Here is a 14,776-nt window from a genome sequence, read left to right on the forward strand (position 1 = left end):
ACCCCATTTCAACCTTTGCTAGCCTAGCATTGCAATGCCCAGGTGATCTGATTGGTCCATAGACTTTGATGGTCTTCCTGTTGGCTGAAAGAACCTGCAAAATCCTGTCATGCCATCATTAATGGTAATTTGCAACCTCACAATCCTTCACGGGGACGTGCCATTTGCAAAGCTAGCATAGCATCCAAATGCTACACTTCTAGCATTCGCAAGAGCGCGGGGAGATGCTCTTAGTAAGTGCCTTCTTCTTTAAAGCCGCCTTCAAATGATCCCTATTGTTGTCTTGACCTTATTTGCATGATGCTTAGCGTGGAAGCAAAAATTCAGTTGGGACCATAGAAGTTTGAAGAAAATCAATTCAAGTCAACAAGAGTTGTGTGCTTTTGTGAAGAGGTTGGAAATTTTCGGTAAGTGCATGCGTGCATGTTCAATCCAGAAATTAGATGCAGTTTCTGCTGCGAATTTGTTTTGGAGAGTAGATGCGTGCATGTCAATTCGTCGGAGTTTCTTGTTGCGAGTTTCGTGTCTGCGAGATGATTTTGTCAAATCAGGGAACCACAGACAAATTTCAGGGAACCACAGACCCGGAATCACCAAAGATTTCATCGATTTATTCGCACTAGCCTAGTCAGATCATCGGCGTCGTCGTCATCAATGAAGCTGGATCATGAGCATCCGGGAGTCGCAAGACAATCGTCATCTGTTTTTGGAAACCTTTTGTGGGTGCTGCCACTTGCCACTCACCGCCACCGCCACCACTCATAGCCCAAAGTGCGCCCTTTCGTTACTGACCCACTTCATTCATTTCTTTTTCTTGCCCAGGAATGCGATCTGTTTCCTCCTCCCCAAGTCTTCCAGCCACGCTTCTTGCATCTCTCGTCTTTGCCTCGCTCTTGATCGTTCCTGAGTTGACCATGGGAAAGGTGGGAGGTAGGGAGGACATACCGGGTGCCCAGAACGATCTTCAGCTGGAGGACCTGGCCAAGTATGCCGTAGATCAGCACAACATGAAACAGGTGGGCAAGCTACAACTTTATGTTCTGATGAGGGTTCCATTGCTTTTTCAAAAGATGTCCCCTGTATTATGTGTCGACACAGTGTACAGATGTCACTTTGCGTAGGTACGGAGGCACTTTTCGTGTACTATAAGTCCGATCGTATGGTCAAAGTTTTTTACGTTCGCACCGTTGTGGAACGTTGTTGCGATATTTCTTGTAGATATGAATGACTCGTCAACTGAAGATATTATCACTTCTGCCAAGTTTGAACCCAGAAGAGTAATACTTCTAAATCAGTGTGCTGTACTAACATATAGACTGAGGTTTTATTCCTCTACGCGAATGATTGGACATAAACAATTATTGATAATGTGTCTCAGTGATTCAAAAACTCATCGGCAAAGATGTATTTCTGTTTAGCTCCCTGAAAAGTAAGTTACTACATTTTGTAACACTTGTTTTTTTGCTTTTGCAGAATTCAGAGCTTGAATTCGTCGGGCTCATGTCAGCACAGCAACAAGTTGTTGCAGGGATCATGTATTACTTGGTTGTGGAAGCTGCATCTGTAGGAGAAACCAAATTGTATGAAGCGAAGGTGTGGGTAAAACCATGGGAGAATTTTAAGTCATTGGAAGGTTTTAAACGAGTTCAAAGCTCTGTCACACCAGCGGACCTTGGGAGCAATCTAGGCAAGTAGCACTCCATACCACAGCATTGATAAACTGATTTTTCCAGTCTGGTCAGTTCGAACATGAATTTGTAGAAATTGTTGATCATCTTTGAGGGATTGAAAATTCATAACGATGGGGCTTTTGTTTTAAAACAAATGTCAATCTGCTATCTCTAGCCAGCTAAAACTGGACTGTATTTCCCTAATAGAAGTGCAAACGGTTTATTATGGGGGGGATCTTGGTGTCGTTTTCATCGTAGGCTGGTGTTTTGTAAACTAGATGGCCCGGCCGCCAACAGTGAAGCAGAGGCAGGGTTACAGCCTGTTCCTTCTGATGATCCTGTTGTGAAGGAAGCAGCAGAGGAAACTTTAAAGGGCCTTCAACAGAGATCCAACTCTCTGATCCCGTATGAGCTCAAGCAAGTCGTGTCAGCCCATGCAGAGGTCTGATTAGTTTAAGTCCATGGTTTTGAAGTGGTATTGAGTGCTTTTCAGCCTAGAGCACCTCTGTTTGCTGAACTAATGTTTTGCAGGTAACTGAAGGAAGCACAAACTTCGAAATGTTACTCAAGGTTCAAAGAGGATCAAAGGAAGAACAGTTCAAGGCAAAAATTACTCGCTCCGTCTTAGGATTATGGGCATTGAAAGATGCTCATCTGCATCAGTAGTATTTATGAAATGAATTATTGTGAATCGATGAAGGGTTTATGGCTTTGTGGTTCCCCCAGTATAAAAAACTATGATCCTTGGAAGGTGACAATGTACAACTGTTGAAGGGTTTAAACTGCATTTTGTACAGTTGGAATACATATAAATGATAATGTGTTTTATATAGAGACGGGGTTCTTAAGTGTCAATTGCCTTGAGCTCTTAACAAATTAGCTGAAGGATTGTCGTATAGACTGGCAAACAATTGAATTGTGTAGTTAGTGTGCAATTATGTTTCAGGTAGTGGGATGGGTTTTAGAAAGTAACACTTTTCCTCTGTTTTTGTATGCGTTGTGACCTGTCTGAAGCTGTATGCTATCCCCTTTTAAGTGAGCACATTCTCAACATCTTATCACTTAAGTCTTAGAGTAAGAATAGAATAGAAAAGTTGCAGGAATACCTCGATCCTTAACTTTGTTAGATTTTGAGCATGTTGTATGCCTAAATAGTATGTTTGTGCACGGGCCCGAGGGCACTTCTGGTGTTGGTGCGAGAAGTTTTGGACCTTTGTAAAGAGATACCATGGAGATTAGCTCGGCTGGTTTAGGCTTGTGAACTTACACTTAAGGAGGCTGACCATCTTATTGGGGATATCCCAGTAAGATCGTCAGATGGTCATGGAGTGTTGGTGCATAACCTCATGGGTAATTGTTTTGAGGTGGATGTATGTGGAGCAGCATATGATTTGCACTTAGTTTTGGTTTTGACGACATTAATACTGTAGTCATAGGCTACATCATGGTATGATGAACACTCTTATGACTGAGTTTTGTTGTGTTTATGATACTAAGTTCACATGATATGACATTGGCTATGCTCTAGGTATTCATCTAATGATGGCATGACACGACCCTGTAGGATCTGACCCTATCTCTGACCTAGAATCTTGTCCTCAATCCAACCAGAATCATAGCGTAGGCGCCTCGATCCTCTCGACCACCCTCGAGCACGTGGGCTACAGCTTGACTCATCCATAGGCCCGTATCTAACCTAAGGCGTCCCATACCCCCTGAGCCCGCAAAGGACCTTCGATACACCACCTATGATCCGCCATGTAGATGGCCAGAGTCCCGGCCTGGGTCCAAGCCCCATCCATCAGTTGAGGAGCGCTCAACTGATCTACACAATAGCACTAGCCCTCTCATATAGAAGGAAACCCGCTATAGATAGCACAATGCTATGAATAGCTCCCTCCATATAAAGCGAGCATTATATATGAATCAATCTCTATATATAGCAATCTCGGCTAAAAATAGCCATCCAGTCCTATGCTATCTCGTAACCCACGTTAACTTGCGATCCACTATCGAATATCCTGTATAAACTTGTGCACAATAAATCGCTCCGATCACAAGATCATCCAATTCTTATGATCTCTTATCTAGGAACATCAAGTTTCAAACAAGGCATTGAAAGACCACCATCAGAAGAGATGTGATAATGGAGCTCCATGGTTGAACCCAAAAAAAAAACATGGCTTCTCTTAGGGTAAAGAATCTTAGTCAGCCCTCATAAAAAATCTAATCAGGTTGCCCCCAATTCAATTCAGCCTACTTTTACTTTACCCTAGAGGTCCTTTGTGTATTATTTCACGCTGGATCATACCACCACATCAGAGAATCTTAAATGTAACATACCTCAGTGTCCCATACCACCAAAGTATAATGCAAATAAAAAAATCGGTGGACAATGAGTGAATCGGATAGCCAATCCCTCTTCAACTCAGATGATTCCAGATTGAGTCAAGGTGGCAAAGCTGTTCTCAATCCTTTTCTTAATGTGATTTCATCACCCCCTTGTGTTACAATACCCCAACCAATAGGTCAAAGAAGAAAACCCAATAGGTAGTATCCCTAACAACTCTTGAATCTTGACTATCCATGACCTCGGGGTAAAAGAGTGAGAATCAGAATGACCCCGCCTTTGGACATGATTAAAAGAAGGTATCCATCAAGACTCATCCTGGTCTAATCAATAAGAACCTTCAAATGTCCAAACGGGAACTTGAAGAAATGCCATAACTCACAATCACATCGAGATCAAAACTTCAAATAGAAACCAAACAGGAATCTATGCACCAATATTCGAGAAAGGGAAATCCAATTGTCTTAGTTAAGTCCAGTTTAAGATGTAACAAAGTCTCAAGCATCCTCAATGTACCATATACCTAAAAAAAACTTCAAGATATATGGAACAAAAGTACACATTATATAATTTGAAAAAACCAATCAAATTATAAATGCCACTTAGTCACAAATCAAAACCAAATTAACCAAAACTTGGTCAATTTAATAACAAGACAATTTAGAACATAATTCATACAAAATTGGGGAGCTTCTTGAACCAAGAGTGGTTCAAAGATCCAGTCGAGCCAGAAAATAATTGGGTGTCGGTCAAAACTGAGAATTTCAAACTCTTCATCGCTTCTCAATAGCACGGAAGCGGTATAAAGACTCTAAAACAAGCTGTCTACATTTAGAACAGCATGAGCCTTCTTCAATATATTTCTGGTACTGAGGGGTTTTATAGTAGTGAAGAGCTGCCCAGAGTTCATCCATCAAGGAATCCATCTCTCGTAGTAGGTCATGAGGTCTACGAGGAATAACCTCCGATGTAGCCTCGTCCTCCATCTCAATAAAACAGTAATCCAACGTAGATGTCTCATTACTTTGATGTCCTTCCAGGGCTGGAAAATATCTCGCACGGGAGAGGGACTAGAAGAAAAACAGCTGCGTCCAAACATGTGCTCTTCCCAAGAGAGAATCTGGTGCTACGTGGAATCAAGGAAGAAGGCGAGAAGAGGATAGCAAGAAAGATGGTGGAATCTGATAGGCTGATCTCAGATAGAAAGAGGGTGGGGAATTCGCCTTCATGCACTGAAGGGCTGAAGTGAAAGAGAGAGAGGAATCCCGGGGATATAAATAGCCAGGAGGGCCATCAAAAGCTAGGCGAATTTAGGGTGGGTGCTTGATTTAGAGCAAGTGCTTTCCTTGCTAGAGAAAAACAAAAAAGCAACTTGCTTTTTAACCAAAAAACGGTCTCGCTTTTAATAGATCCTGTTCCACTTTTCTCGAGCCAGCCAAAAATAGCCAAAACGCGCTAAAATCAGGCCAAGCACCTGCCCCAAATCATATCGCCCTTGTCTTTGATGCCCGAATCTCCTAGGGAAGCCGTTCTCTGGCTTACGAATGCCCTCTCTTTCGTCACTGCAGCAAATCTAGGTCTCTAGGGTAGGAATCTCATCCTTGAGAACCTAGAGCGAATTCTTTCCCTAACCACTCTTACACGTCCCCACACAACCAATCACATCAACAACCCAAGCGTGGGAAGTTATAGGTCAGAAACGATCCATCCTCATATCTCTTGCTGAAAGCATCAAGTCTTCTGATCGCCTACCCTTCTCAGGGAATCACGATTTCCAAACACGTAGCAATCGAGAGAGAGCACACAGCCTATGGACTTCTATTTCTTCCACAACTCTCCCAATCATAAGCGCACATCATCAGCCAACGATTCAACCCATACATGAGCGGAAATTCAGATTTGCAAGAGCAATCTCCAAAAGTGTACCTGGAAGACATCTTTTCTGCATACCTCGTGTTGAATTCAATCGTGATAGGACGGCTCTGATACCAAATGACACGACCCCGAGGGATCTGACCCTATCTCTAACCTAGAATCTCGTCCTCAATCCAACCAAAATTATAGCGCAAGCGCCTCGATCCTCCCAACCACTAGCACGTGGGCTGCAGCTCAACTCATCCATAGGCCCGTATCTAACCGAGGCGTCCCATACCACTTGAGCCCATCCAGAGGACCTTCGATACACCACCTATGATCCGCCAAGTAGATGGCCAGAGTCCCGACCTGGGTGCAAACCACATCCATCAATTGAGGAGCGCTCAACTGATCTACACAATAGCATTGGCCCTCTCTCTATATAGAAGGAAACCCGCTATAGATAGCACAATGCTATGAATAGCTCCCTCCATATAAAGCGAGCACTATATATGAATCAATCTCTATATATAGCAATCTCGGCTAAAAATAGCCATCCAACCCTAGGCTATCCTGTAACCCACGTTAACCTGCTATCCAACCCTAGGTACACCATGCACATTACATGGCCTAGGTAGGGTGCCACATTATGTAGACTGTTGGCATAATTGAGTGGAAGTCATGATCATGCATGTGTGGCTTTAAAGCCAACCCTTCTTTATTAGACGATTTCAAGGAAATCATTGTTGAGGTCAGTGGCTGTGCCCCCCCCCTTCCTTTCCATATCCTGTAAAGTGGGAAGGTTTATTTTTAGATTGTAGGAGATTGGATTTGAAAGCTGGCGGGAAACTACACATTAACGTCTTCTTGATTTTGAAAAATTGTATAATTAGTAAGGTGATATCCAGCAAGACCATGGCAAAGCGATATCTTCCAAATATTGGAAATGCCATTTTGTAGGCTTGAAGATGGAATAATTACATACTTAACATCAACATTGTGACATATATAGAAGGAAGTTGGGATGTCTCTTTTGGTTCATCAATGTATAAGGTATAGGAATAAGAAAAGGGTAATTTCCTGGGATGTTCTAGATTATGTTACCAAGGTAGGTATGTGAGAGGTGAGATAGACACCAAATCAAGCAAAAGTTTGACCGAAGAGATGAAATTTGGACCAAGATCCATGTCTCTCATGGGTTGAGTTAGGAATTCCCAATCAAGCCTATCATATGCTTTATCAAAGTCTACTTTGATAAAGCAGATATCTTGACCCAACTCCCTAGCATGTTCACAGCCTTCCCAGATATTTACAATAGCCTCCAGAAGGTGTCTCCCTTTTATAAAACCCTTTTGTTCCTGCAAAATCCATCTGTCGTTGAATCATTAGGGCCAAAGCTTTGGCGAAGATTTTATAGCTACAGTTAATTATAGTTGGAGGTCTCCAATTTTCTGGCAAGCTCACTCTTGACAAGACGAAGGTTAATCTGTTCTTGAATGTCCCCATTGCTTGCATGAGTCTCAAGAACATCGAGTCTCTTTTTGACAGCATCTAGCCTCTTGCGGTAGACTTTATCTTAGTGTTTTCTATCTTGCTTGAGTATTTCTTGTGTCTCAAGAACATTCCGTAGCCAAAGTATGAAGCTAATTCATCATAGAGTCTGGGAGCATTCCACAGCTCCTTCACTTTGTTTTGTACAGTTCCTAGCTGGAAAAGACTAGTGTCAGCCTTAAACTAGGATGTGGCCCTACTTCTTGATCCAAAGTCGCACTGAACCAATAGCGGTTTGTGGTCAGAAATTGAAAGGGTGGAATAGACAGTAACTCTCGAGTAGGAGGTGGTTTGTAGGAGATTCTGAGAGGTAGGCTCTTTCAAGCTTTATTTCTATAGTTAACTCCCCTATTTGCCTGTTGGACCATGTTAGGTCCCCTGCACAATTTATGTCAACCAATTGAAGAGAATCTTTAAGGTTGCTCCATGATTGGAGCTCAGATTCTCTTATTGTAGTGCCTTTACCCAACCATGTGCCTGTGTTTCTTTCCGCCACATTAAAATCACCTACAAACACAACCTCATCACATAGACCGGGGCATTCATTTGGCAAGTTCTTATATAGAACTTTTTGCTCCACCCATGCGATTGAGGATTACAATAGTTTCAGGTAGGTCTTCTGCTAGATCTAGCTGTACGCACACCTGTGGGTTCCCCCTGGGATTAATGAACTGCTCTCTTTCGACAATTACTACTCCTCCTATGCTGCAGCATATTGAAGTAGCTTGATTACATAGCGAAAAAGGCAAGTCAAGAAGCCCTACCCAGGCTGGGAGAATAGTGGACCTCGGGTTATCTGGGATGAAGTACAGAGACCACTTATCTAGATAGAGTGGTTGATTGTGCATTATCCAAAGGCCATGCAAATGAACTCTCGAAGCATACTCAGATTTTCAAAAAGAAGACTGAAGTACCCTCGTCTAAGGAAGCGGACATTAGTGACTACTCCAATTGGTTCGAAACCAGTTTTCAAGAAAAGCAACCGGGGGACGCGGACCATGTAGGTATCTAACGAGTGCATGTGATTCAAGCCATTCAACAGATTCTTCAAGAAGACCTTCATCAACTTGTGCAAAACCGCTTTACCTGGTTCAGTAGTCGCCCTCTCTCTTGGAAGGCTTGAGCTCGCCTCTTGAAACTCTCATGGAGCTTCAAGTGCTCGGACTCCAATTGCTGTGTTATCAAAGGTGGGGGCGTCAAAGTTGTCTGAGGGTAGTATGTATATATGCTTGAGTCCTCCAGATCGCCATTGGACTAGTTCGCTAGCTCACGAGTCCTCAGCACGTTTGTTTTTGGTCCCATAGGCCAAATTCAACCTCTAGAAATGTCAATAATATCATTGTCATCATCGTCGTCATTATCATCATCCTCTCATCCTCTCTCTCTCTCTCTCTCTCTCTCTCTCTCTCTCTCTCTCTCTCTCTCCCTCCCTTTAGTTTTATGTTTGAACGAACGTAACAACTCAAAATTTTAACCTTACCCTTCTTGGGAAATGCCATGTCAAGTACCTAGGAACACAACAGTCAAGACCTACAGCACATGTCCTTAAATATCCCTCCAACTCCCTCAAATTGCTTGACACGTCCTGTAAATGGAGAAGGGTGTGAGTAGTAATCAAGAGCCACTTGTAAGTGGCTTTCTTGATTTCTACTCACACCCTTTTCCAAGGCAATGACTGAGAGTATAGGAGGCAAAAATAAGAGGTGACCAGGTGACATCACATGGTAGACTACACTTCTAAGACACACAAAGACAACATGATGACTATTAAGTAGTAGCACATGGAAATATGGGCAATTTCTCAAGAGACAAAGGGAATGAATTAATAAAAACTGTTGACCTTTTTTGGTTTTTTGGTTTGGTTGAATACCAAACATATGGCTTTAGGGTTCACATAACCTAAACAAAAATTTATTCTTTTTCACCTCTCTAAAGTCCTACAAACAAATGGGATTACCTCATCATGGACATACCTCTAAGCCTTGTAGGCTTTCAATACCATCAAAACTAGGAAGAAAAAGTGTTTGGCAAAGCACTTATTTACATGGGGGTTGAAAAGAAGTCAAGGGCTCATTGATAAGCATTGAGATAAAATCAATTGCACTTTATTTGCACATTACTATAGAGCCTGGGCTCTCTTCAAGGGCTTGCAATGTGGAGCCCATGCTAATAGCTCGATGAAGGGAAAGGACATTTCAAACCTACTAGACTACAACAACACTACAGTCCTGTAATATGGGAAACAACAAGCCATCCTAGAGGGAAGACAACTACTCTTTCCAGTGGAGCCACCTTCTACTTCACTTGCTAAGAGAAGAGAGCCTTACAACATGCTCCAAATGAATCCATGCTTCTTTCACAATAGAGAAATCCCAAAATAGATGCCTAACTTGCTCCATAGTTATACCACACATAGTGCAAACTAGACTAATCTTCATCTATTTGGGTAGTCTACTGCTATGCACGGACAACCACATGTGCAAAATACTCCATAGCAAAAAATTAACTTTCCTAGGCATATGACTTCTCTAGATATCCTACCAACATGCCCTCTTGATTAGTGCGTGAGAGTGCTATGGAGATATCCTTGAGTGGAGGAATAGAAATGGTCTTAATATGGAGCATATTTGGTGGGGATGGGCACATCAGTGAGAAATGGTCTTAATGGGGATGCCAACTTGATGGAGCATATTTGGTGGGGATGGGCACCATCCCCAATGGTTTCAAAACACAACCTTGGGATCCCACAAACATCAGTGTGATGATCTGTAAAGGAAAAAGATGGCCCCTACCCCCTTTAACAAGAAGACGTAAAAGTTAATAAATGTGATGGGGTCTAAGCACGCTATGGTGCATGTGCTAGTGGTAAGAATTTAGTGCTGTATTAAGTGTAGGCTTTAGTTGGAAGTCGAATAAATGCATGCATAGATTCTCATAAACACTTGCAAGGCATATTTTCAAATAATTTCAAATCCAAGTCTTTTCATTTGAAGGGTAAAATCGGTATGGGTTTTGAAATTTTGAAGGTGGTTCAAGCTTTTGTTTTTGCTAGAGACCCAAGCACACATTGACTAGAGAAAAATTAAGAAAAAGAACAACTACAGGTCGGCTAGAGAGCGTAGATCTGCTAGACAAAATGGATGGTAGAATGAAGCAAAAACAGAGAGATTCAAAACAAAAGAGGTGAGTGTGTGACTCTGTGTGTGTGTGTGTGTGTGTGTGTGTGTGTGTGTGTGATCCTAGCAAATCAGCAGTAAAAAATATAAAATCCATCCTCTACAATGTATCTCCTCTCTCTCCCTCTAGCTCCTCTTTCTCTCTCTCTCTCTCTCTCTCTCTCTCTAGTTGCATGTCTTTATCTAATACCTTACCAAATTGTGAATCACCGCACTTTTTGTTTTTCTCTTGATAGAATGAGTGTGATAGTGGTTTCCATGTGTGTGTGCTAGTTTAGCATGGTCCACTTTTGTGAATCACCCCCACTTTTTGTTTTTCTCTTGATAGAATGAGTGTGATAGTTGTTGCCATGTGTGTGTGCTAGTTTAGCATGGTCCATTTTTGTGAATCACCCCCACTTTTTGGTCTTTGCATGAAAGATCGGATTTCATGCTAGCTGAATAGCATTCATGAAAATCACTACATAATGTTGGTACACTCGTATAAATCCCCAAATCTCCCACTAGCCGATCAAGCCATATAGCCTCCTTGCAACCCTCTGTGGCTGCAACATACTTCACCTCTGTGGTAGACAAAGTAACACACTTCTGTGTGTGAGACATCCACGACATTGCACCACCTGCAAAGGTGAATACATAGCCATAAGTGGATCTCCTACTATCCACATGTCCTACATAGTTTGAATCAGTGTACCCAAGTTCACGCATCTCTCCTCTGCCAAAGCAGACGCACATCTCCTTGGTACCCTTCATGTACCTCATGATACACTTAACTGCCTCCCAATGCCTCTTTCTTGGATTAGCCATATACCGGGGCTGACAACTCCCATGGCAAATGCAATGTCCAGTCTAGTAGCTATCATAGCATACATAAGACTCCAAACCGCTGATACATAAGGAGCCTTGGCCATCATGGCCTCTCTTCATTTGATTTGGGACTATCTGCTTGACTGAGTTTCACATATGGAGGCAAAGGAGTACTTACTACCTTCCCCTCCTCCATATTGAAGTGCTACAACACTTTTGTAACATACTCCTTCTATGAAAGCCAAAGGAGTTTCCTACTTCGGTCACGCATGATGCACATATTAAGAATATGACTTGCAGATCCCAAATCTTTCATGTCAAAGGCCTCATGCAACTTGGCCTTCAATGCGTCCAACTCATAAGTGTTCTTGCTAGCCAATAGCATATCATCCACATAAAGTGCCAGGAGTATCAGGATATTATCCTTAGCCCTTTTAGTGTGGAGGCACTGATCAATCTCACTTCTTTTGAAACCCTGGGACCGTTGAATGGAAGCATCAAATTTTGATACCATTCTCTAGGCACTTGCTTAAGGCCATAGAGACTCTTTTTCAGCTTGCAAATCAAATGTTATTTACCCTTTTCTTCAAAGCCTTCCGGCTGTACCATGTATATTTCCTCATGCAGATCTCCATGCAAGATAATTATCTTGACATCCATCTACACAAGCTCCATATCCTTTGCTACCATAAGTCCAAGTATGCATCTAAGTGTGGTTATCTTCACAATCGGAGAGAAGATCTCATCAAATTCCACACCATTCTCTTGCTTGAACTCTTTAGCAACCAAATGGGCCTTATACTTAGGCACATCATCACCAGTGACCTTCATCTTGTAGACCCATTTACATGGCAATGCTTTCTTTCCATGTGGCAAAGAAACCAACTTATTCTTTATGAGTGAACTCATCTATGATTTCATAGCATACTCTCACTTGCACTGATCCTCGCACATCATAGCCTCTTTGTAGCAAAAAGGCTCCTCACAATCAGTAAGCATCACATAGTCTACCCCTGGAATAAATCTATCAGGCGGTCTAGACATTCTAGTAGATCTTCTCAAGGGAATTTCGTCAAGTGCTGTCCCACCTGCTTATTAGCCAAATTTGGCTCATCATTTCCACCAATAGATGATCCATCATCTGCCCTTGATTGTATACCTGTGGGAGTACTTGGTGGCACCATTTCCTACACATTCGATGCATGGACAACTTGATGTCTATCAACATATGCAGGTGGATTCACATCCTGGAAAGTAATTCTTCTCATTTCCACGTCCCTCACGGGTGTCTAATGCATCTTCTTCTCATTAAAGACCACATATCATCTTCTTTGCTTCTGAATCCCAGAGACGATATCCCATCTCTCCACTTTCACCATAACCTAGAAAGATGTATTTCCTAGACTTAGGATCTAGCTTCTTCCGAAGCTCTTTTGGCATATGTTCATACCCAAATATATGCAAATGAGAGTAAGAGGTCTTCTTGCCACTCCATGCCTCTTTAGGAATACCACCATCCAAACTCTTACTAGGTGATTTATTGATCACACATGCACTGTAGTCTTCATTGCCTCAGCCCAAAAACCACCAGAAAGACTTGCATTGGAAAGCATACATTGCAAACTTTCCTTAATGGTGCGGTTCATTTGTTTTGCAATTGGATTTTGCTCTGGAGTACGAGGGGATGTGAGCTCCCTCTTGATCCCAAGTGTGTCACAAAAATGTTGAAAGTCATGAGATATTCTCCACCATTTTCAATCATTGGTACGCATTTAAGCATTCTACCTAACTAATTTTCAACCAAAGCCAGCCATTTCTAAGAGACATATTCTCCACCATTGAAAGTCATGAGAGAGATATTCTCCACCATTGTCTGTCGTTGGTAGGCATTTAAGCGTTCTACCTAGCTTATTTTCAACCAAAGCCAGCCAATTCTGAAATACCTGGAACACATAACTCTTCCGATCTATAGCATAAGCCCACACTTTCCTAGTTGCATAATCAATGAATGTCACAAAGCATTCAGCCCCGCTTAATGACCGTGTAGGCATGGGATCACATACATTTGAATGCACCAAATCAAGCTTTTCAAGCTCTTTCTTTCCCCTTCTTTTATGGGCTGATTTTATCTACTTCCCATAGAGACAATGCTCACAAAATTCAAAGTTAAAAAAACTCAAATGCGGTATATAACCCAAACTGCATAAGAGTTTCATTCCATTCTGGCTCATGTGCCCCAACTGGCAATGCCACAAAGAAGTACTTGGTTGCTCGGTTATTACAACAACACCCTTGATACATGTAAGGGATACAATGTCCCACACTTGTCACCTCTTGCCAAAACCATAGAGCCCTTCTAAAATTTCCAACTCTAAAAACCAAAGGTGGTCTGAAAACTAGCATCATCTAGCTGACCTACTGAAATAAGACTCTTGGTCAGCTTAGACACATGTCTCACATTTTTCAAAACAAATGTAGACCCATTTGCAAAAGAAAACTTTATGTCACCTACTCCCACTATGCCACATGCATAGTTATTTCCAAAATGCACACAACCTGTCTTTCCATTGTCATAAGTGGAGAACCATTCCCTATGGGGAGTAACATCGAATGAAGATTAGTGTAACTGCATTGATCTACCAGATCTTCACTTTTCCTTTGTCCTCCCTTGGACTCTATTCCTTCTTATTTGCACCCGAATTCACATTCTTCTTCTTATCCTTTTTCTCTCTTTTCAGCTTGTAGCAATCATTTTTCATGTGGCCCTTCTTGCCACAATGGTAACACTCAATGTTTCATGCTTTGGATTTCTACTAGACTTCCCTCTTTCTTGGGACTGCCCCTTGAACTATGATATGCCCCTTTGCACATTTAAGGCTGCATCATGCTTGTTGCCATATCCATAGACTTTTGTTTAATCTCCTCGACCAACAAGCTACCCACAACATCATCAAACTTCAGTACTCCACCAAGTGCAAAGTTACTGACAGTTGTACGAAAGGTATCCCATGAGTATCCCATGAGGATGGCAATGATCATAAGAGAAATATTGCCTTAGTCTTTGCATCAAAATTCATCTTTTGAGCCTGAAGCTAGCTGAAAATAATATTGAATTCATTCAAGTAAGAAGCAATGGAGACTCCTTCCTTCATCTATAGCTCAAATAACCTCGTGATGAGGTAAACTTTATTAGAGGAAGTCTCCTTCTCATAAGTGGCACATAATTTCTTCCACAAATCTTTTGTAGTCTGCTCATTTACTACTACAAAATAAACTAACTTTGCAAGATGAAATCTAACAGTAGACTTTGCTATTGCATCCAACTCATTTCAATCATCCTCGAATGTATCCATCACCGTAGGCTTAGC

General features: G+C 41.9%; 1 protein-coding gene across 2 annotated transcripts; it reads left to right on the forward strand.

Annotated features, from left to right (window-relative positions):
• Nucleotides 1-282: 282 nt before the first annotated feature.
• Nucleotides 283-2,502, forward strand: LOC147902555 (cysteine proteinase inhibitor 6-like). 2 transcript variants are annotated; one of them, XM_087373296.1, is made up of 5 exons: nucleotides 283-407; nucleotides 823-1,016; nucleotides 1,474-1,687; nucleotides 1,949-2,112; nucleotides 2,202-2,502. In XM_087373296.1, exons 2-5 carry the CDS (start codon nucleotides 825-827, stop codon nucleotides 2,334-2,336), a joined length of 705 nt encoding a protein of 234 aa, XP_087229422.1. In that variant the 5' UTR covers nucleotides 283-407; nucleotides 823-824; the 3' UTR covers nucleotides 2,337-2,502. The 2 variants fall into 2 exon arrangements, with proteins under 2 accessions (XP_087229422.1, XP_087229423.1); XM_087373297.1 differs by lacking the exon at nucleotides 283-407 and adding an exon at nucleotides 453-719.
• Nucleotides 2,503-14,776: the final 12,274 nt, after the last annotated feature.

Source organism: Dipteris shenzhenensis, chromosome 4 (genome assembly GCF_047967505.1).
Source record: "Dipteris shenzhenensis isolate YYH24624 ecotype China chromosome 4, Dip_SZ_1.0, whole genome shotgun sequence".
NCBI classification, from domain to species: Eukaryota; Viridiplantae; Streptophyta; class Polypodiopsida; order Gleicheniales; family Dipteridaceae; genus Dipteris; species Dipteris shenzhenensis.

What these genes read in the sequence shown, in the direction of transcription:
- LOC147902555 (XM_087373296.1), top strand. Translation starts at nt 825, where the DNA reads ATGCGATCTGTTTCCTCCTCCCCAAGTCTTCCAGCCACGCTTCTTGCA. An exon ending in ATCAGCACAACATGAAACAG is followed by an intron (nt 1,017 to 1,473) that starts GTGGGCAAGCTA and finishes TTGCTTTTGCAG; the next exon opens with AATTCAGAGCTTGAATTCGT. An exon ending in GGACCTTGGGAGCAATCTAG is followed by an intron (nt 1,688 to 1,948) that starts GCAAGTAGCACT and finishes TTTGTAAACTAG; the next exon opens with ATGGCCCGGCCGCCAACAGT.